The sequence below is a fragment of the Eretmochelys imbricata genome, chromosome 7 (assembly GCF_965152235.1).
Source record: "Eretmochelys imbricata isolate rEreImb1 chromosome 7, rEreImb1.hap1, whole genome shotgun sequence".
NCBI lineage: Eukaryota > Metazoa > Chordata > Testudines > Cheloniidae > Eretmochelys > Eretmochelys imbricata.
The window spans coordinates 88,357,532-88,381,863 of NC_135578.1; the positions used below are offsets into that span (position 1 = coordinate 88,357,532).

The 24,332-nt window shown below is 38.6% G+C and overlaps 1 protein-coding gene across 1 annotated transcript in view; it reads left to right on the plus strand.

The window, feature by feature from the left end:
• PCDH15 (protocadherin related 15) overlaps nucleotides 1-24,332 on the plus strand; it is a 672,916-nt gene that overhangs the window by 366,328 nt on the left and 282,256 nt on the right. The window contains exons 11-12 of the mRNA XM_077821312.1: nucleotides 9,886-10,020; nucleotides 12,732-12,881. Coding sequence (XP_077677438.1) covers nucleotides 9,886-10,020; nucleotides 12,732-12,881 — 285 coding nt within the window. The remainder of the gene's footprint in view (nucleotides 1-9,885; nucleotides 10,021-12,731; nucleotides 12,882-24,332) is intronic.

A 24,332-nucleotide genomic window follows, 5' to 3' on the forward strand; every position in this document is an offset into this window, starting at 1 on the left:
CTAGCTCGCAGCCCCGCAATAGGGCTGACAGCAAGTAACAGTCTAGGGCTTTAGCCCTCAGACAAGGCTGGGCTGGTAGCAGGCTGTAGAGTAAACTTGCCAGCATAGTCGAGTCAATAAGCTCTAGTCCTTTGGGCGGGGCAGAGCAGGGAGCAGGCTTTAGCCTCAGCTTGAAGCACAGACAGCCAGCAAACACACACAGTCTTGGGGTTCAGGTAAGGGGAGAGTGTCCACACAGTCTAGGGGCTCTGAAAGGGGTTTGCACACCCGACAGGCAGTCTGTGGTGCTAACAGGGGGGGTTCACGGAGCACAGGCCTCCTCGCCTATGGTTAGGAGTCAGCCACACAGGGGCTGGAGTGGCAGGGGGACGCAGGCCCACCTTACTCCACCGCATCCCAGACCAGGGCACTAAGAGTGGTCTCCCACTAGGTCAGTGGGGATCCAGTTGCAACATGCCGACTGAGATGAGGTAAGTCCTGTAGACGGCCAGCCGTCGGCTGCCCCTGGACTACTTCCTACCTCCCTGGGGTTTGGTACCTCTGGTCTCCACAGGTCTGCAGGCTCCTTGAGGTATACAGTCGATGGTAGTTCCGGCAACTCCTCATCTGCATTCATCTCCTCTGGGGGCAAGGCATGACAGTGCGCAGGTTCCTCTCCTGGGTGCCACAGCAAGGCAGAGGTGTCCATCTCCTCCACTGGTTGTGGCCAGACTTAGCTGCAGAACCTTCCTTTTATACTTCTGGACCCGCTCTGGTAGTTCTGGCAAGGGGGGCAGGGTGGGTTTGGCTCTGCCCACCAAGGGGAGTGTAGTGCTTCCTCACTCTCCAGTCTGGAGGGAGGCCACTCTGCCTCACTACACAGCCATTGGCTGGGTCATCCTGCACTTGTTCAGTGGGAGTTGTAGAGGGGAGGTCCAAGGGAATACAGCTGAACTGTATTACTCCTGCTTGGATTTCCCTATTGAAATCTGTTGGAAAAACAAACTCTTACTCAAGATCACTCTGCAGAACTCCCATAGAGTCACTTCTGTGTGAGCACATGCAGAGGCAATGCACCAAGTCCCAGATGGGGTGAATAATGATGCAGAGATGGCACCCAAGAACACAGAAATAAACCTTCAGATGATCCCCTGGTGTGGGTACACCCATGACATACTTTCAGGGCCCGGATATTTTTATGGCCTCACTTAATGCATGTGCTTTTCACTTCTTTATCACCAAGTTTATATCTGAGTAACTGTCTTAACTTCAGTGAAATTGCACCAGTCTAAAAGTAGTTTAAGAGAATATAGAATCAGGGACTACATGTTTATATACTAATGCATATGTCAAAGTTATTTCATGTAAAGCTTACTCTATTGTACATACTGGAGGTCTGCTCAACTGAATATGAGACTTCCATGCTGGTGGGAGGCCAGTAAGTAGGTGTAGTTTATACAGATAGTTTTAAAAATTAACAAGACATGTCAGATCTGACTTGATCACAGCACAAGGTGAAAGAGCTGCAGATTTTATTTTAGGTTTGTAAATTAAATTAAAAATTAAATCAAACATTATTGGTCATTAAAAAGACAACATTTGTCCACTGTGTGGTATGTAAATGTTGGTTTTTAATGGGGACCAGTGTGATGTTGTCCATAATAATACTTTGTATTTGCTCTTCTCACTTAAAATCCACACATTAATTTAAATAATATTTTGTATTATTCTTCATTTACCTGCCCAAAGTTGTCTTCACTCCTGAACCACCTAACCTAAATTCCAACCCTCGTTGAGTTAGAAATCTTTCAAAAACTGACTGTGTATAAATGGGATTGTTGGCAGACCTGTAACTATATCAGCACTATCCAATGCTGTTATAATTAAGTAGGCTGTTTAAATGGCATAAATTTAATTAAGCCACATAAATACCTTGGGAACCAAGTAAACTGAAGTGGGGAGGTGTTTCCAGGGCCTTTTATAGCTTCTGCCATGTGGAGGGAATCCTATTGTTCTTACTGGGGAAAATTACAGTAACAAGATGGTGTTTCGAGTCACATGGACAAGTCACATGTCCGTGCATGATTTTGCCTAGTCACAGCAGGAAAGTCTGTTAAGAGTAGATAGGCATCTTCCATTGTAAGTTAAGTGCTCCTTGATGAGCCACTTAATTTGAATAGTCCCTCCAAGATGTGCTGGCTAACTACCTTGTGGGTGTTACCTCAGGAGCAAACATTTGAAATACAGGTATACAGCCAACTTCAAATACAAAAATGATACATGCATACAAATAGCACAATCATATTCAGTGAGTCATAACCTTTCCATAGACATCTTACATGCCACATTTTGTACATTGGTTGCAACAATGATCTATATGGTCATATTTTAATCAGATAACGTAACAGCCCCTCCTTCTATTTCCCACATGTATCCCTTTTGGTTTTTAGATAGCTAAAAAGCTCCTTATGAAGACACATTGGTCTCCTGTGGCTCTTATCTTTCTTCTGCATCAGAGTAGCTTGATGTTGAGCCTCTAGTGTTACATCTTTTAGGAACTGCCAGCCCCCTTTCAACTCCTTTTCTTCCTAACTGGTTTTTCCCCTGGGACTGTGCCTAATATGTCCCTGAGTTGGTTGAAATCTGCCTTTTTGAAGTCCAGTGTCCTTGTTTTGCTGTTCTCATGTCCTCCTTTCCTTAAGATTTTGAATTCTATCAGATCATAGAATCATAGAATATCAGGGTTGGAAGGGACCCCAGAAGGCCATCCAGTTCAACCCCCCGCTCGAAGCAGGACCAATTCCCAGTTAAATCATCCCAGCCAGGGCTTTGTCAAGCCTGACCTTAAAAACCTCTAAGGAAGGAGATTCTACCACCTCCCTAGGTAACGCATTCCAGTGTTTCACCACCCTCATAGTGAAAAAGTTTTTCCTAATATCCAATCTAAACCTCCCCCACTGCAACTTGAGACCATTACTCCTCATTCTGTCATCTGCTACCATTGAGAACAGTCTAGAGCCATCCTCTTTGGAACCCCCTTTCAGGTAGTTGAAGGCAGCTATCAAATCCCCCCTCATTCTTCTCTTCTGCAGACTAAACAATCCCAGCTCCCTCAGCCTCTCCTCATAAGTCATGTGTTCTAGACTCCTAATCATTTTTGTTGCCCTTCGCTGGACTCTCTCCAATTTATCCACATCCTTCTTGTAGTGTGGGGCCCAAAACTGGACACAGTACTCCAGATGAGGCCTCACCAATGTCGAATAGAGGGGAACAATCACGTCCCTCGATCTGCTCGCTATGCCCCTACTTATACATCCCAAAATGCCATTGGTCTTCTTGGCAACAAGGGCACACTGCTGACTCATATCCAGCTTCTCATCCACTGTCACCCCTAAGTCCTTTTCCGCAGAACTGCTGCCTAGCCATTCGGCCCCTAGTCTGTAGCGGAGCATTGGATTCTTCCGTCCTAAGTGCAGGACCCTGCACTTATCCTTATTGAACCTCATCAGATTTCTTTTGGCCCAATCCTCCAATTTGTCTAGGTCCTCCAATTTGTCTAGGTCAATTTGTCATGATCACTTCCTCCCAAGTTCCCAACCACCTTTGTGTTTAAAACGAATTCATCCCTGCTGGTCAAAACCAGATCCAAAATGCATGACCCTTTAGTTGTTTCCTCAACTTTCTGAATCAGAAAGTTGTCTGCCACATGTGCTAAGAACTTGCAGGATGTATTATGTTTTACTGTATTGTATTAGTCTTCCAACAGATATCAGAGAAGTTAAAATCCCCCATTAATACTAGTTCATGTGTGTTAGTTAATCTTGTTACTGCTTGGAGAATGCCTCAGCTACTTCCTCCTCTTGATTTGATGGTCTATAATAGAGCCCCTGCCGTAACATCACCACTATTCTTTTCCCTCTTTATCCTCACTTGCATACTCTCAATAGGTCTGCTGCTCACTTCTTCTTGAATCTTGGAGCAAGTGTATATATTTTTGACATACAGCGCAATGTTCTACATCACACTGAAACCTTATGGAATACCTTATCACTAGGGATCAGGTGGGTCCCTTGCTTTGTTCTGCTCTATTGTGGTTCCTATACCACTCTCATCATAGTATCAGAACACCTTCCAGAAGTACATATTGGCCTTATGTAGTCCCCTCACCTAAAGAAGTCAGACCCTAAGAGTAGGGTCCCCAAAAAACAGCCAAGAAATAGTCTCCTTTCTGATCTCCATCATCTAAGGAGATAGTTATTAGTTATCTTTTATTCATTGTTTGTTCCTTCATTGCTTTGTCATCTTGGCATCTTTGTACTGTATTCTTTGTCCAAGGGATTATTTGCAGAAGGAGAAGACTCTGAGACTTTCAATAAGCTAATAAGACATTTTCCATCTGCACTGTGGGTTCTTCCTCCTTTGCTTTCCTGAAGATTATATTTTTCAAAGAACTGCAGGGCTATCTGGTTGATGTGGTCTATGAGTCATTGATATCCTGTAGGCTAATCAGCCTAGTTGTGTGGGCTATTCCCATCAACACCGTTAAAAATAGCACTCTGTGCTAATTCTTATTGAAGAGGAGTGTATAAAACAAGCTAGGGGGGAAAAGATGAAAAGACACATTTTGTGACGTTTCAATAATGTAAAAAAAAGAAAAAAAATCCTCTCTTTCACTTATATTCTGATCTCCTTTTTCTTGGGCTTAGGACAATTCCACAAACTTTCCTTATGCTATCTTCATTAGAAGTGATGGTGACATATGCCACTCCCATCCCATCCACCCTTTCTGTTCTGTCACATGGCAGGATTTTTTACTTGACAGTTGCCTTGGAGTGCTGAATGGCAACTTCCCTGACCCCAAGCAGGTTATCTGGGGTATGACAGTATGGGTCACTGCCTTAATCCATCAAGAGTGTTTTAGGGGATGAGATGCAGCTCTACGGCATGCAAGGGATTTGGGTTGTCTCTTAGTCCTGGTACAGCCAGAGTTTAGTTGCAGATGCAGCCTCTTTGCTGCTTCCTGCTACACAATATGGGTAGAGGAATCCTTTATGGGATTGGGAAATGACCTATATGGGGCTCTTTCCCTGAAGAGGACCACTCATTTCCTTCTGACGTCTTGGAAGGAAGCTAATTGGCTTCAAGATGGGGCAGGAAGTGTGTGGACATGCCACCAGAGGCACTCTTTGGGTATTGAGGCTTGTTCTGGGAACTTACAGGAAAGTCCTCTAGAAATTTATAGAGAATTATATCCCTTCTATCAAGTTTTACAGGGTGGTTCAAAAACCTGTAGAACAGATATCATTTTCTATTGATTCTGTCAGTGTTAAGAGTAATTTCTGTAGAAGCTATTGATTTTATCCTTATTAAATTCTATAGGACTTTTTTTTTGTAAAGAAAATGAACTTCAGTAGGAGGGAACCGGGTTGTGTGAACTGAAAGTGACCCTCTGCCCAGATTTGCAAATTTTCATGAACTGATTTGAGATTGGGAAGTAGAACAAACTCTAACCTAGGCTCAGTATAAATGGGTTCAGTGCGCATTGTGAATGCTTTTTGCAGCTCAGTTAATTGTTTCAGATTTGTAACTGTTGTTGTTTCCATTTTCATAAGGTACATAATTGCTTTATATGTGTTTTTGTTTGTATTTATTCATTTTATATCATGTTTGTTTTGTTTTGTAGCTTTTACCAGATGCCATTCCTGTAGGTACTGGGTGTTGAGTGTGTGAAACTATATTTTGGTTGGAATTGTGTGCTTTGGTTTCTCTTTCCTTCATTTTTATTTCAGTAAAGCTGGGAAACTTTGCAACTATTGGTTATTTAGAGAAGTCTGCCTGTAACACTTTAAATACAGTGAGCCATGTTCATTTCTGCTGTAAGCCCACTTAAATCAATGGGGTTTTAACAGGGATATGTTACAACTGTTTTATATATTCAGCAGATAAATATATATCCTGCTACAAAATAAATTGTCATTGCTACAGAAAATTACATTGATTACTTATCAGCTGGGTAAATAAATAGTCTAAATAGTGCCAAGATAAAACATATGAGGTTTGTTCTGCATGCTTGAAGTGGTTCTTAGCTGCATGTTGTTAGTTTACACTATTACGTGTGGTTTCTGATTGCTGGTTCTATCTGATCTGCTCAGACCTTTGCAGACAATTTGGCAGAGAGAACCTCAAATACGCACTGTAGTAGTCAAGAATGATAGTGCTTATGTTCAATCCTTATTTTAAAAAATATGATTATATTTATAATCGTGATCACAAAAGTGACATATAGTGTTCCGTTAGTTAGTCTCAGTGTCTCCCATATCAAATCTGCTCAATTTGCAAGTCAGAGATTTTTTTCCTGACATTAAGCCTAAACTGCAATCAGAATTTACCTGGCAGTTTTTGTTAATGATGGATGAGATTGAAGAGAATGGTAACTTGCATTATTATAGCTTTGTGGAGGAGTATGTCTCTTTCACCGTATCAGTCCTATCACAACCATCTTCCCAATATTCCATTCTAGATACTCACCAAGTATTCACTTGCTTTGAGATGACAGTTCTAATGTCTGCGATGAATAAAGAAGTGTCTTTAGCATAGAAAAAAGCATCCATATTCCATTGATGGACCTCAAAGAAAGTAATAGAACACATAGATGGTCAAAAGCAAAGGGTTATAATGGAACCCAACATGATTATATGTTTGAAACAAAAGTCATCCAGAAAGTGAAATTAATCTTGTCCAAAACTGTGTGAAAGCAGGAACCGTATAAGACTGATTTGGCTTGAAGGTCACACAGTCTTGAGGAATCACTTGTGTGATTTTAAATGAAGTGGAAAGGTTCAAAGAACTAAATTAGAATGAACATTCTTAGAGTTATAAACAAATCCTTTAGTTGAACCGAGCCTGTGCTGACTCAGTACCATATAGGGATAGGGTGACCAAATGCCCCAATTTTATAGGGATGGTCCTGCTATTTGGGGCTTTTTTTTTATATGGGCTCCTATTACCCCGCACCTTCTGCCCTGATTTTTCCATACTTGCTATCTGGTCACCCTAGATCTAAAAAATAATGGCTTTGAATTTTCTGAAAATACAGTTTTGTGTTTAACTTTATAGCTTCTACAAGTAAACAGTCATTGCCACCACTTCTCCTGGAAAAAACATAATGGACACCCCTTTTTCTTTCTTTGGACTGTTAATAGCGAAAAGAGTTTTAATTTTACTGACAGTTGTCGTGGTTACAGCGAATCTTTAAGTGACAGGAAACCACTCATTTGTAACACTTCTTGCACTTAGTTTTTAGCAACTGAAGTGTTTTTCTAGCTCTAGGACTTAAATAGTGTAATCTTTGTCTTCCAAAACCTGTGCTTCGTTGTCCTAGAGTACTTTGGACTGCAAAATTAAATATTTTTTTTCATCTTTTTGCCCTATTCTGTGTTTGCAACTGTTTACTATAGTATTATATTTTTAGTTCTTTTGTTTCAGGTTGTTGAAATGTTTCAGTTATGCCTGCTAGGCCATGAGAATCTTAAGGTTTTTCACTTGAAGTACCTTTTCAATTCCTAAATCTTTCTGCATAGTTGATTAGCTAGGAGTAGAAGGAAATAACTGATCTTTAGGAAAGTTGTTTATGATACAGTTTGAATAAATGCTCTTAGAACAAGAACAGTGCTCTCAGAAAAATAATATTACACCTTTTGACACTGTGTTTTAGTGTTCATAACCGTGTGGCTATATATTTGTCTGGTTTTGTCTGTAGAATTCTTTTGTGAGATGAGAATCTAAAAGCCATAACAAGTTGAAGCTTCAGATTTCAGTTAGTGGCACTGACATATAAATGTAGAGTATGTCCATTTCCTCCTTAGGTGCTAAAAAATAGTGAAATGAAGATCTTATTTTGAAGTATTTCACTTTGATATGTGTGCGTGGGTGTAGGAAAAGGACCTCAAAATGCATTTTTTTTTAAGACAAATAGGCGTTTTGCAACCACTGGATTTGGTGAAGATGGTAATAGCTGTAATATTTGATCAATAATATTGCTTTGACCTTCTTTCCCTTGGTCTGTACCATTTTAGACAATTTCTGTGTGACTAATTTTCTAACTTAACATCCATTTTCTATTCTGATCAATCACATAGCAGCCCTTGCCATAATCTCTCCTATCTACTTCAAGAAATGAACTCAGGTAACTAGTAGCCATGCTGAAAAATAGCAGAGGTAGTGTGTCCCAAATTTAAAAAGCACTTAGTAGGTTCCAGTCAGATTATATAAAAATCAAAGGGGCATTTATTTTCAAAAAATCGGAGAGAAAATAAAATTAAAGTGTTTAAAAAGTTAACTGCAATACATAGTAACCGCAAAAGATCCAGTAAAATCAGTGTAGCAGGTTAGATACATAGTTAAACAAAAGGTGCCCATTCCTCTGGTTTTGTGTCATTGCAACAGCAAAAAATGCATAGAAAGATAGCTTAACTAACCAATTAGGGGTTCCTCTGGTCTAGGGGAATCTGCAACTGACATAGATTGGGCATGATTGTGTTGTTCGCTGCTCCAAAGTAGGGCTGTCTCCATGGCCAGAGTTTTGGTGCCCTCCTAAGGTTGCACTAAATTGTTCCTCAAGACAGACCTGTCATCTAGCAGCCTGAGGATCAGGGATCCACAATGTACTTAAAGCCCCTTTTGCAGCTTCCTATAGACCCCCCACTCTCAAGCTACGCTGGTTGCTAAAGAGCTAATCCACAGGTTCTGGCCATTAAACATCACATCTCTTGAGTAACTTTTGATAAGGAATATGGCCCTTTCTGACGCTCTCTCATGGCAGTTCTAGTCTGTCCCTTTTTCAGACAGTCGGTGTCCTGTCTGTTCCAAAGTGCAGTCTGACGGCCTCTTCTCTGGAAAGGGTTGTTGTTGCTTTTCCCCACACCATTGAAATAACCATTATCTACTCAAGCTATGTAAAGGAATACAAACTAGGGTGAGTTCCAGGTCAGTCGTTTAGTATGTCTTTTAAACCTACTCATACCTTTTGGCACATTCAAGTTAAATTGCATCTGCACAGCTGCTAAACTTCATAGGATGGGGAATTCAAAGCATGGGAATTTTCCCTACTAGACTGTTTAGAGAAGTCTTGAGCTGCCAAAATATATCATGTACGTTTCCTAAAAATGTTATTTCAAAATCAAAATGAATATTAAACTATAGTGTTTCTAGATTCTGAGGTTTATTTTCATTTATGGTCAAAGTAATTATCCTTATTTTTATCTGTGTATAAATGTTTTTTTTCTTCTGATATACAAGGATATGCCTGAATGTTTTGTACTACAGAGTTTCTGCAACAACCAGATACTAATCTTCAGCATGTGGTAGACATTGTTTATCTGAACATTTTATTGCTGCACTAAGCAAATGGGAAGATTTCTCAAGATATGCTATGAGGACAAATGCTATGAATCAGAGATTAGAATCTTTATCTTGATAAAGTAAAATGCAGTTTTAAGAATTATCTGTTTAAAAGTCAAAATGTTATCACCCTATTTTATTAGGGTTTTTTTGTGTTTTTTTTAAATGTTTTTTGGGGGGAGGTTCCCTAAATTTTTTAAATTTATTTTCAAATATTTTTTCAGAATATTACATTTTAAAAGCGGGCTAATGAAAGCAATTTAGGGTGTTTTGCTGTTTTAGAGACTCTATCAGTAATGGTACTGTGGATTGTAAACTCTTTCAGGCAGGGACCATCTTTTGGTTTGTACAGCACCTAGCACAAAGGCTCAGAGGCACCACAGTAATACAAATAAATAATAATAATAATAATTCTGCTCATTTACACTATAATTAATGCTTGCGTGATTTTTGAATATTTACATATATATTACATATTAATAAATATTTATTTCTTTCTCTTTGAAGACAAAGGATCCACAGCTCCGTCTTTTCCTAAATGATTATAATACATTTTTCACTGTGACTCAGACTGGTATAACCCGTTACCTCACCTTACTCCAACCAGTTGATAGAGAGCTCCAGCAGCTATACACCTTCTCGGTAAGCAATATTATTTCAAAAACACACCAGGAACTGCTCAGGTATTATAGCATTTTAATGTTGAAAAAGCCAATATGGTATTTACAAACAGAATGTTTTGATATGACAGAGAAAAAATAAAACAGAACATATGCTTTTGAATAGGCTGTCCTCTGCTCTCTCTCATACACAAATTAATGCTCACTTGGAGGATAGGAATCATTTAGGGCTAGATCGTTACTTTATAATTTGTCTTGAATAAGATGTAGTGTGTAGCTGTAGCACCCAAGGAACAGACCAAGGAATGAATTCTGATTCAGAGTTGCTCTCTTCCTTGTTCCTCCCTGGATCTAGGTGAAGGAGGAGTAAGTTAGTTCATCCTTTTTAATAAAATAGCTTACTTCTCCCATTTACCTAGGCATCTATCTGGTAGGTAAAGAGGGCTGAAAGTAGGACTATTCCCACTTCCCACTACTCGCTGCAACCTCCCTGCTCTCTTGCTGACATTGAGGAGGCATAAATGTGTGAGCGGTTCAGAGAAATTTAGGAAATTCTAGTGTGTATGTTCAACCAAATCCTGCAAGATACCAAGTGCCTTTTGGAAGGTGCCAAATTACTTCAATTCCCATTGATTTCAACGGGAGCTAAAGGTATGGGTCCAAAGTGAGATTATTTTCAAATGCTGGTTTCCTTTCCACATCTTGCTCATATTGACAACATTGCTAGTTTGATGGTTTAATTATTAATAATATCATTAATTTTGATCAATAAACACATGCTCATAGTATCCATTTGATGAAAAAATCCTCCCCTACACAGTTCTGGGCTATAGAAATTCATTTAGCTTCAAACCAGTACTGGTTTGGTGTAAGTATAGAGAACCAGAAACTATTTAAAATTCCCTGCAATTACAAGATTGAGGGAGAATATATACATTTTTCCAGAGTTTCTGAGACAGCAGCCCAGTCACTTACACTATATACTTCGCCTCTGAGCTTTATTAGGAAACTTGGGACAAAACCAAGGCTTCAACAATCATTCCTTTCCTATTGCCTGATACATTGAGGTATTTTGTGCCAGGTGTTGTGGAAGAGCAATATAGGAACTGGCTCTAAAACCACTGGGGTGCTCCTCAGATCACATGAATCCCCAGCAGGGGAGTTACAGTGAATGTCTGGTCCCTTTGGATTGTCTGAGCAATGCAAAGCGAGCACAGAAAGAGTGAGAATCTGCCCCTCTAACTAGTAAAGAACACAGGATGGGAAAGTAATTAAGGCACTGGGCTGGGACTTGGTAGGTGTGAGTTCAGTTCCTGGCTTTACCATGGACTTTTTATTTGACTTTGGGAAATCACTTCTATCTTTGTGCCTCAATTCTGCCTCTGTAAAATAATTTTTCCTTTTCCTTATCCTTTGTCTTGTCTATTCAGATTTTTTTTTTGAGGCATGGATTGTCTAACTCAGTGGTTCTCAACCAGGGGTATGCATTCCCTTGCGGGTACACAGAGGTTTGCCAGGGAATACATCAGCTCATCTAGATATTTGCATAGTTTTACAGCAGGCTACATAAAAAGCACTAGCAAAGTCAGTACAAACAAAAATTTCATACAGACAATGACTTGTTTATACTGCTCTATATACTATACATTGAAATGTAAGTATAATATTTGTATTCCAATTGAGTTATTTTATAATTATATGGTAAAAATGAGAAAGTAGCCAATTTTGCAGTAACAGTGTGCTCTGACGCTTTTGTATTTTTAGGTCTGATTTTGTAAGCAAGTGTTTTTTAAGTGAGGTAAACTTGGGAGTATGTGGGACAAATCAGACTCCTGAAAGGGGTACAGTAGTCTGGAAAGGTTGACAGCCACTGGTCTAACTTGTAGCTGCACTGTGCGTAGCACAATGTAGACCAGTCTCAGGGCCTCATGGCACAATAGTAATACAAATAGGAAATACAAATAGGAAATACAAATAGGAAACCACCATCTTATTTAGGATTATTTCATACAGTTTGGGGCCATTGTCAGGAGAGAGGCAAAGTATTGAATAGACGCTGAGACTGAACTAACCTCTCACTACCAGAGGATGGTTCATCCAGGTCAAGATAAAAAACAGTACCAGGGTAATGTGAAAAGGCAATGTCCCATTGCCTGAGATGTACTTGTTCTGGGGGGAAGGAGGAAATGGGCTGAAAGTAGGATTCTTCCCTCTACTCTCTGCCACCTTCCTGTGCTCTTGCTGACATTGAGAAAGCATACATGTATGGGAGATTCAATGAAAGTTAGTGTGTATGTATAACCCAATCCTGCAAGATCCCAAGTGCCTCTTGGAAGGTGCTGAATTCCTTCAAACCCCATTGATCTCAGTGGGAGATAATGGTACTGAGCTTGTTGCAGGTTTGGGCTAAAGTGAGATTATTTGAAAATGCTGGATTAATAGAGGTCTCACATTGCAGGTCCTCTGGCATTGTACTGCATATATTTACACTCTCTTTTCTGTTTCATTATTCAGTACATTATTGCTTCTTTTCAGCTAAATTCCCATGGTATCATCATATGGGTAGTCTAGTAAGAAAAGTATACAGATTTTTCTGGTAGGTGCCAAAACATGCCAGATTGAACATAAAAAGACAAATGGATTTTACTTGCAAGAGTTCGTTTTATTCTTAGTTGCATTTGTCTTAATTCTACCCCATTAAAGTGCTTTTCTGTATTCTTTTTTCCTTTGAAGATGACAGCTTCTGATGGTGTACAGGAGAGTACCGCAGTTATAGTCAATATCCTGGTGATTGATGCAAATGATAACTCACCAACCTTCTCCAACATATCATACAATGTCAAGATTTATACAGACATGAGGCCTGGGGAAAACATTATACAGGTAACCTCATGCCTTTTATCTAGCTGCGTTTAACAATTCTTTGCTAGCAATATGCAGTTTTGAAGTTAATATTAATTGTAAGTGTACTGAAAACAGGTAGAAATGAAAACAACAAGGAGTATGGTGGCACCTTAAAGACTAACAGATTTATTTGAGCATAAGCTTTTGTGGGTAAAAGCCCCACTTCTTCAGATGCATGGAGAGAGAGGTAGAAATGAAGTGTATGTGTCTTCCCCCATTTAAATAATGATATATGTCATTAAAAAATTAACAATTGTGAACCTCAAAAACTTCGTAGCTTAGTATGTTTTGAATAATATGCCAAAAATTCAGCTGCTTATCTGCCACTTAATCAAAATTTTGGAGTTAGAAATCTTGCACAAATAGATATTCTCCTAAACTTTACAGCTTCTGATGAGATGTGAACTGTCACAAAAGCAATTATTCTCCTGCATGTTGACAACTCCACATATAGTCCCAAATAAAACCTGTATGTGGATAGGCACATTATTATGAATTATCCAGAAATATTTCTAACTTGCCTTTTAATGAGAGTCAGATGTACAATGGTCATTCATTTTTCAGTCCATGCCAATGACTGCATTATTCGTATTGTAGGGCACTGTTAGACCTGAGAAATGTTGTTTATAGTAGAAGAAAAGAGGAGAAAGTATTGTTTATTGTTTAACATTTGTATAAAGCACGTTAAATAGTGAGTAAAACATTGAGTGAAATCCTGGCCTTATTGAAATCAATGGCAAAACTCCAGCTGATGACAGTGGGGCCAAAATTTATCCATGGTCTTTGCCCCTAAATACTTACAGTTTAAATTGATCACAACAAGACAAAAAGGTGCTTAGTAAAGATCAATAGGCAAGGGGAATGGAGAGGGTGGTAAAAAAAAACCTTTTTAGTAAATATAATTGATGGTTGAATTCATGAGGGAGGGAATGTGGTTTAAGAAATGGAGTAGATGTCAAGTCTCTCAGAATGTATTCCTTGATCTGCATTGACTTGCTATATATACATGGGAAAGTCATCTGGCCTCGCTCTGCATTAGTTTTCCCATCTGTAAAATATCTACCTCACAAGGTTCTGTGAGGCTTAAAGAGCAGGTCTGGTCTGTAAAGTGACTGGAAAGTGAAAAGTGACACTGTGGATTTCCATGTTAATTGTCAACCTCAATGATTTCTGTATCAAATATGCTCGGTTAAAGTTCTAGATTTTTTTTTCAAAGCAAGTTCTGCAAACTTACTCTAGGATCTTAGAATCAAGCTTAGTTGTTTCATGTTCACAATAACGGTTCTACAGGACAAATGAGTCAAGGATTTCACCTTCAGTGTTCAACACCCATCCACAAGCATTTTTGTTTTGAATTATGCTGTCAGTGACTTTTTTCCAATCTCATTGCCTTTAGTGAGTTTGTACAAATTCAACTGAATGGAACTTAAGGATTGTCTACATTAGGGAAATGTGTACCAATGTAAACCCCTAATGTAGATGCATTGCACCAGTGCAACACAGCTGTTTAAACTTATGCTGGTGCTCTTTCTTCTGCTGTCCTTTTTCTCTGCTCCTTTATGGGGTTTGTAAGAATGAGAGAATCAGCACAACCAAATACAGTATACTTCCGATTATCCAAATAACATGCGGGGCACAGATTTTGTTTGGATAATAGAGATGGCAGGAGCCATTCAGCAGCAGGGTGGCTTCCCTGTGGCTAGGGGCTCATCCTCCTCTCAGTCTTGGCCTGGAGTCTCTGCTCAATTATCTGAACTTCCACATTATCTGAATCCTTTCCTTGTCTCCCAGCATGCAATACATGCTACAGAGGGGCTGTATCCTGTGCTGGGAGACAAGGAAGGCATTTGGATAATGCAGAGGTTTGGATAACAGGGTTTCAGAAAAACGGGAGTATACTGTGGTGCCTGCAAAATTCTTGTCAAAGCCACATTGCAGAGTTCAGTTTTGCTATTTTGCTCACTGTATGTATAAGCAGTGAGACTGATGATTTCCTGCAATATCTTGACTGAACTTTATTGAATTAAGTTAAACCTTATTGAATTAGGGTTAATGCCTTTGGTGGTATATTGTATTAAAAATGCAGCTATGTATGTACTATTGTGGCATTGTGTGTATCTTCTCTAGTACGGAGGGGGGAATGCTAATGTACTATCTTTCTTAACAACCCTTTGAAGCAATCCTTCTGGAAAGGTATGCATATAGTAGTTCAAACTGCATTCTCCAAGGAGTGGTGCCTTTCCTGGACCACTGAAGGGACATACAGGTGCAGTTGCCCTGAACTGTAACCCAAGTAATCTGTGCGCTACAAAAGGAACATTTGTCCTAAATATCTTGCAAACTTAGTACAAATTACAGATCACTTTAATAAGAAACATGTATGTATTGGTATTGTTAGGGGCTTATTCCTTCACCCGCTTACTTCCCTGGTCCTTCTCGCATGAACGGAAAGCAAGAATACCTGAAGTCCAAAGGTGCAAACAATTTGATGTTTATTAGGGTGAACTTCCAGCAAGCATGATTCCAGTTTCCTTCCTTAGTGTCCCCCTTCCCAGCTCTGACACCACAGAGCCTTACACCTGTGTCCCTGTTCCCATTTCCCCCCCTTAGCAAAACATGATTCCAATTTCCCCACCCCCATTCCCTGTTCCCATTCGCGCCCCCCCCCCCCCCCGCACACCCACTCACTTCCTGATTGACTGCAGACTATATAGTAAAACTTGAGTTCTGCTTAGCTATACCTTAATCAATCATTTTACTGAACTTTAACTAACCAATCCTAACATATTGTAACATGATTATGTAACCAATTGTATCCCACCACCTTAATTAGTTTACACCCAGAAAAATTAATTATACAGCAGACAGAAACAATCACAGAACCAGACAGAGATTTAGCAAAGTGGGAACTATAATGACAAAACAACACAGAAATGAGGATTTCACATCCCAGCTATTGATAAGTGAGTTCTTGCCAGACAGGATGCTATCAAACTAAGTTTCCTTTTACATTTTCTAGGCACTTCCCTTTCTCTGGAGGTGATAGGACAGGATTGTATTTCTAACAGCCCAATAGCACCTTATTTCAATGTGCCTAGTTTGGAATGTGAGGATGTGACCCTTCGCTTCCCAGCTTATGGCTGCCTCTGCTGCTGAGCCAAAGGCCTTAGCCTAAGAACAGGGCCTCAGACTGTCACAGTGAGAAAAGGCCTTATACAGTCAGACAGTGATTTTGATTCTCTCTTTTATACCTCTAGAACTAGCTAAGTGATAAGAATACACCTACATTCTTTGAGTATAGGCCTTTACAGACAGTCCTGAATATCTATATCCTAACAGGTATGATAAAACACAACGTCATTTTTTGAAAGACCAGCGCTGATGTGTATAGGGATATACCTCGTACCTAACCATGGAATATAAAGCTTAACTTTGGAAATTTGGCAGGTCATTCTCTGTCTCAGTTTCGTAATCTAGATACTGGCACATTAGGAAGATGTTAAAAATCCTGCAAGGGATCCACTGGGATAAAATCCCCTGAAATTCAGAGAACTGGCTGTAACCGTGCCTCAGTGGGTCACAACTGAGGATGCCAAATTCAGGACGAACTGCTGAGATATAGGGCAGATAAACCCCAAAACTGGTGGCTAATTCCCATTGGCTATATCAAACCAGCAACAAAAGTAAACTTCTGTTTCACCACACTAGCTAACAAGAAGTCATTAAAGCAGTTTCCTTGGGCATCCCAATACTATTACCACCAAAAGCACTGGATTTAAAGGTGAGTGGTTCTTTACAATGATACCAAAGGACCACCCACACACCCAGGTCAATATATAACTCAGATCTTACCCAGAAATCATGCTGATGCCAATCCTTTAGTATCTAAAATCAAAAGGTTTATTTATAGAAAGAAAGAAAGACAGTAATGGCAAAGTTCTTGGTTTAGGCTTGTTGTAATGATGGAATAAATTGCTGGTTTAAATCAAGTCGCTGGCTGCTTCCAAATCATTGGAAGGACCTCAGTCCCTTGGTTAGAATGCTTCCATTAGTATAGTCCATAATCCAGAGGTTTGGGCACGATAGAGGCTAGAGCAGGATAGAGGCAAAATGGAGGGGTTTCCAGGACCATTTATATCCTCTGCCATGTGGAGGGAAACCCATGGCACAGGTGACCAGATAGTGTTTGGAGTCACATTGGCAAGTCACATGTTCAAGCCCAATTTCACTCAGTCACTGCAGGAAGCCATTACCTATATTCCAGACAGAAAGTTTATAGGACAGTCCACTCAGTGTAGATGGGCGTCTCCCATCGGCTATTATGACTTAAGTGTACTTTTGATGGGCCACTCAGTTTGAATAGTCCCTCCAAGATGGGCTGGCTAACTATTTCATGGGCGTTACTCCAGGAGCAAACATTTAAAATCCAAGTATAGAGCCAATATTCATAACTTGAAATACAAAAATGATATGTGCATACCGATAGCATAATCATAACCAGCCATTCATAAACTTTTTATAGATATCTTTCATGCCACATTTTGTACAAGATTTGTTGCAAATATATAATAGTGATTGCAACAATGATCTATATAGTTACAGTTTATCAGATGATGTCACACTGGCCGTAACTAATTCTGCAATTTTCTAATTTGTACCATATCTATGTCAAAAGATAAAATGTTATACTTTATAAGGTAAGGAAACAAAGCTTCTTAAAACATGCTAATACATTGTCACTATGAAAGACAGACAGTACTATTCCTTTTCTTTGAAAACAATAAGTAAAAACAAGGCTGTGTGGGAAAGTGGTCTTCCCTGTGCTGTCTTGCTCTTTCTATTTTCTGCCGGTGATGAAAAACAAGAGCAGGAAGGGTGTTTGAAATGATATTTTTTAAAAAATCAACCAAAGTGATTTATTTTCATTACTCTATCACAAGTTTTATTTTGGGTTTAGAAAATAACTTTACAGCTATATTTCCATGCATTGACATATCTTTCAGGGTTATTTTCCTTGCTTAATATTTTTCTTGATATTTTCCCCGAAGCAATAGATTGTTTAATGCTTGTTTAGCTCTGTCATCTGTATGTAAATATAAAGTTGCAAACTGGGATTTTCAAAGAAACCAAATGGTGTTAGGAATGCAACCTCCTTTGAATTTCAGTGGGATTTAGGCACCTGTCTTCTTTAGGATCTTTTGAAAAATCCTAGTCTAACTTTCTTATTTAAATGTGGCAATTCAAAACTGGATTAAAGTATCAGTTACATGCTGTTTGGTACCTTCTTTTCATCACTAAAGTAAAACACAAGATTTAGGTATCATAAAAGTGAAATCTTCTACTTTTGTTTAATGTAAACTATAGGTGTATTTATGAATGCAATAGCAGGATAAAAATTAGTGTATACACTTATTTTCTTGTATTATTTATTAAATTTGATGAAAGTTAAGTAATTGTGTAAAAAAGCTTTGTGCGTATTATCGGAGGGTTTTTTTTATTATATGCATTGGAATGTGACCTCAGAAGTATGTTCTTATAGTACAAGAGGGTCATCTTGGGAGTTCTTGGGGAAACAAAAAGCTCCCATAATTTATATATGATATGAAACTCCCATACTATAAGATAAACTTGCTTTTACAGAGTTAATTATTATAAGGACCTGAAGGACTAGAACCCAGGTCTGCAGTTCCTAGGACAGCTATCTGACATTCCTATATCACCACTGGGAGGTTATGCAGAGTCACCTCCAAGGAGAACTGTGGAGGTTAGGTGTCATAGGAAGTACCACCCAAAGGGGCCAGAGCAACAGCACCCTGCTGCCCTCTGATTGGCCCATCCTTACTATTTAACCCTAAAGGGTGCCCCAGAAAGTTGTCTGGGCAACCATATAGCAGTCTGGTTTATTGCAGCTCCAGGTCTTGCATCACTTCTGATTTCCAGTCTCTGATCCCATCATAATTGGTTCTGAACTTTGATTTTGATGGAAATAATTACCCTGTGTACTCATCTGTATGTACATAATTAAACTGTTTGTACTTATTTGCATGTACATGTGACAAAGCATTTCATTCCATAGCACCACCTCCTAATTGCTTTAGAATATTTTAAGATACTTATCTCCTTTGAGATGATGCTCAGCTATGATTCAAAAGGAAAATGACCCAGGTTGAATTTGTTTAGTCAGTGAAACCACTTACTCCAGTCAGAGAAAGTAGGTCTGAAAAGGCAGCACTGACCTCACTGAGTCTGTGTAATTGGATAGTAATTTACACATAAGCAAAGGATGTCTATGTTCCCTAATTCGATTGCATTAGAGAGATAATTAATAAAAGGATTAATCTATAAAACACTTAGTCCTTCTACAAAAATGCTAATTCCTTCTCCAATGTATTAGTTTGGTTTCATATAATGACTAGTTTGCTTTTAAAGTTTGAAAGCCAAAAGAGTGTTGTTGTACTATGATTAAACAAATAAGTAAAATCTGGGCTGCATTTGTGGCCCTTGCTAAGGTCAGCTTTGTGCCAAAGGGATCTTAGACCAGCCCTAAATGTGTAACTTGCCACTTCCCTAGGGTGGTGAGGATTCCCAGCACAGGGAAATTCTGCTTTCTCCCCTACTTCCTCCCATGCTAGAGATCGGACTGGGACACCTACAGCTCTGCCATACTCTCTGTCAGTGGAAGAGTCCCTATAGGACTGGTTCTGCCAGTGCAGTTTTATAGTGGCTCAAGCTGCACCAAGTGTAAGTTCACCAAAGCCTGGGATATGGAACATTGAATATCCAAAAAATAAAGAGAAACTGAGGTTTCTGCACAAAAAAAAAATGTGATTTTTTTTGTATTTGTAAATACCATAGACTGAAATTAAAAATACTTGAAAGCACATTTCTACTTGTGAATTTGCTATTTTGTTGGGAAATCATTTTGATTTTAATACTGATAAGTATGTGGGTAGTTAATTTAATGAATTTCATATTTGCTACCCCACTTGCATCCTTAAAAAAATGCAGGGCACTGTTCTGCCCTACTGAAGGGTAACTGCATCGGAGAGAATACATTCATTACAAGTTAAACTCATAGATTTACTTCTGTGGGAGGTGGAAGGGGAGGAAGCAGTGGGTTTTCCATACCCCTGTGGAAGAAGCCATGATGCATGCTCAAGAACTAGATGGATTTCTGGGGATCCACAAGAGCCACAGGGTCATCCTCACAGAAACCCTATACCTCTGAACCAGCTCTGATGCCCCCTGCTCAATGTCCCTTAATTCAATTGGAGGGGCAACTCACTGGAAATGAATAGTCTCTGGTTATAGTGACTTCTGCTGGCTTTCTCAGTGGGCTTGGTGGAGGGAGTAATTTGGCTCCTACACTGTAACCTGACCTGTCTGGCTTTGTGGATCCCCTCCAGCATAGCTTCTACAGAATTGCTAGAAAAGAAGAGTACTGCAGCGGAGGAACTTGCCGCTTTCATAAATCCGGTTCCCATCTGCCTGCAGATAGGAAGAGGGGAAGAGCATTCAAAACAAAGAATTAAGAACTATCTCTTCAATAGAGATGGGTGTGGTAGTGTTTGCCTTACTCCCAAGTCAGAATTTCTTTTATTTCGGATGTCTGTCCTAAGAGTTGTAATCTTAAAACTGTTTTGTAGGATTGATGCTATTCTCTTCCAGTTGAGGGTCGGGTATTTTGAATAGTTATCATTTTGGTATTTTTTTTAATAATTATTTGTGCTGTATGAGATAGATTTAATGTCCTGTCCGTCTTGAGAATTTATTTTTATCAGACCATTCTGTCTGGTTTTCTAGGAACTGTACAACATTCCACAGCTGAGAAATTAGCAATTAAATACATCTATTGTTTTGATTTTAATATTGATAGCTATGTGGGTAGTTAAAAATGAAGCATGATTATTATTTTGACTTAACTTCACAAAATAGCCTAAATGTATACTGGTTAACTTTGGTGGGCGGGGTTAATTTTCTTGTAGGTTTTTCTGTTCTATCTGCCATCATTACCATTGCTATTAGTAATGTTTGTCTATCATAACTCAGATGATTAAATGAGTTGCATATTAATAAATGGAGTGTGTAGTTGTGTGATAAAATTATACTTTAAAAGATCATGTAAATGATTCACACCATGTCATTATTTAATTAGACATATCTTTATTTTTATATATAACATATATTGGAAATAAAATGAAGCAAATGTACAGGAAAGAAATCAGCAAGGAACAGAGAACAGTAACCAAGAAAATGACAGAGCTGAGGAACAAAAATGCTAGATCTCTGTATAAATTTGCCTTCGGGGGCCAAAAACTTTTTTGGCCTTTGAAAGCCACAAAAGGGATCTTTATTGTATTTTTGTATTGTATTTTTATTCTGTTTACAGAATAACTCCTGAGCTACCCTTGAAAAGTATGCTCTGCTTTTCTTGTCTGAAACTGTATTTTAAATGTATGAAACAAAAGTAACCAATTTTATTTTTTCTGTTTATGTTAATTTCTCCCTATTTTTTATTAGAGGACTGTATCATTCTGATATGTCCATGTTCAGAAGACTTTACAGTACATTGTCATAATAACAGTTAAATGTGTCTATGGGTAAAAAGAAAAGGAGGATAAGTAGGGGAGTGGATTAATGCACTGGTTCTCAACCAGGGATACATGTACCTCTGGGGGTACTCAGAGGTCTTGCAGGAGGTACATCAGCTCATCTAGATATTTGCCTAGTTTTGGAACAGGTTACATAAAAAGCACTAGCGAAGTTAGTACAAACTAAAAGTCCATACAGACAATGAATTGTTTATACTTCTCTATACACTGAAATGTAAGTACAATATTTATATTCCAATTGCTTTATAAGAATATGGTAAAATGAGACAGCAAACAGTTTTTCAGTAATAGTGTGCTTTGACACTTTTGTATTTTTATGTCTGATTTTGTAAGCAAGTAGTTTTTAAGTGAGGTGAAACTTGGGGGTATGCAAGATGAATCAGACTCCTGAAAGGGGTACAGTAGTCTGGAAAGATTGAGAACCACTGGATTAGTGCATTAGTTGTTCACCTCTGGAGACATTAAATAATCCTGCTTCAGGTGAGAATTGAAAATGTTTTTAGAGGTCCAGTCCTAGCTCCTGCTTGTCATGTGGCACAAAAACACCACACTCCTTGCCATACATGGTCATGGTGGCCAGACATGTTACTGAAGATCAGGAATGGTAGCACATTAATAGATCTGCATGTGGAAACATCTGCATTGCAGGTCTCTTGCTTGCAGTTTAAATGGTCATAAAGAGTATTATTAGTTCTATGACAGCTAATTTTATTTACAAAATTAATAAAATTAACTCTTTTATATCTCTTCATGAATTGTCTTGTCATCATCTTAGGCTATGTCTACACTACCGTGGTAAGTCGACCTACGCTACGCAACTCCAGCTATGTGAATAACATAGCTGGAAGCGACGTACTTAAGTCAAGTTACCGCAGGGTCTACACCCCGGGGGGTCAACGGGAGAAAATCTCCTGTCGACTTACCTTACTCTTCTCGTCGGGGTAGAATACAGGGGTTGACTGGAGAGCGATCGGCAGGTCTTTACTAGACCCGCTAAATCAACCGCTGGTGGATCGATCTCAATGCATCGATCCCTGCTGTAGTGTAGACCTGCCCTAAAATGTGACATGCTTGAGATTTAACTCCCTATCTTCTAAACAATCAGCATTTTTTCATTTAGCACACATATCTCAGACAATATGTAAAGTAGGATTTTGCAATCCAGTGCACACTAAGTACTGACAATTTAAGAATCTTTTTTAAAGACCAAATTTTCATATCCTGTATTGTAAATTATACATTTTTGTATTTGCAATGTGCCATGTCTTTGTTCCTGTTGATTTCTTAAACTTACATCTTGCAATGAATCCTGTGAGCATTTGCAGCTAAATTTCCATAAAATATCCTGTAAAAATGCACCTAGAGTTTTCTGCCTGTACTTGTTTAAAGACACCTGTGTGTGGCATTCCTGCAGAATAGTTTCTAAGCACAAGGTAGATAAGCTGTTAAATGCAAACAATTGAGAGAATCAGAAGCTAGATATAAGGTAAGAGAAAATTTGGTCCCCAAAGCACATTTCAAATGTTTTATTTCAAGTACAGATAAACCCTGAATATATGAATGTCCACATTAAATAAAATTCATATCTGGTCCCAGGTCTGAATTTTTATTAAAGTCAAAATTAATTTTTATGACACTTTGATTTTAAAATGTATTGCATACTCTTTGAAACCTTTGTAAAATCAGGTTTCTCTGCATACATCAAGAAATGCAGTAGTATGTAAACTTGAGCTAAGGTTCAAAGTGATTGGTTGGAATGGAAAGGGGTTACGTGAAATCGTGTGTCTAAGACCAGGGCTTTAATTGTAGTTTGTTCTGCTCTAATTAGTATTACATTTGATTAGTCCAAATCAATAACTTGATGGAGTATATAATGGATTATATGCACTTTTTTTTGCAGAAGCAATTGCTAAATTACATGGGGGAGCCCAAGAAAAGATGAAAAATGTGCATAGTTGCTGTCTGAGCTTTGACAGCCCAGTCATGGCAGTCCTCAGTGGCATATTGCTCCAAATGACTCAGCTGTACTGTTTACATGCTCATTTTCATAAAATTACCCATAATGCTAAAATAAATTTGTACTAATTAAATATGACTTTGAAGAATCAGACTTGTTTGACTGGAACAATCATTCCAAATATGGATGTTGGGAGACAAACCAGTTTGGCAGATAATATCTGTACAATTCAATTTAGGTCAGCAGGATCTAATCATGTATGGCATTTGGGATTCAGACCAACTTGACTGAAAGTTAGTTCATGACAGATGCGGGATCAATAGAAGTGTTGATGATCATATGTTTATTAGCTTCATAACTGGTTCCCTGAAACTGTCACTTCTAAAGGGACCTGGGTCAAATGGAATAGTCCAGTTCCTCCCTTTAAGTTTAAAGTGATTGAGATTGATCAGAGTTTTTATACTCATCACGTATATGGCTTTATAAGATGTGATGTTAATAATGTTTCTTATTATAGTTTTCCGTTTGCCTGTTACCAAACTAGCTGTTGCTGGGTTGAGTAGCTGCAGAATACATGTCATTTTTATTATTAAAATTATTAATCTTCTTACATTTTGAAGGTAATAAAATTACTGTTACTGTATGCAAGAGACATTTTGAGGAAGCAGAATAAATCCTATTTAGTCTGTTACTTTTTCTACGTATTTTGACTTTAAAATATTTCCCAAATCATGTTAATTATGAAGCCCTATCACCTGTCATTTGAATTTCCAAAATTATAAACTATGATAGCAGTTCTTGGACTTCAGTTCTACTTTTCAGATATCTTTTTGCCCTAAAAGTTTTATTCAGATTACTTAA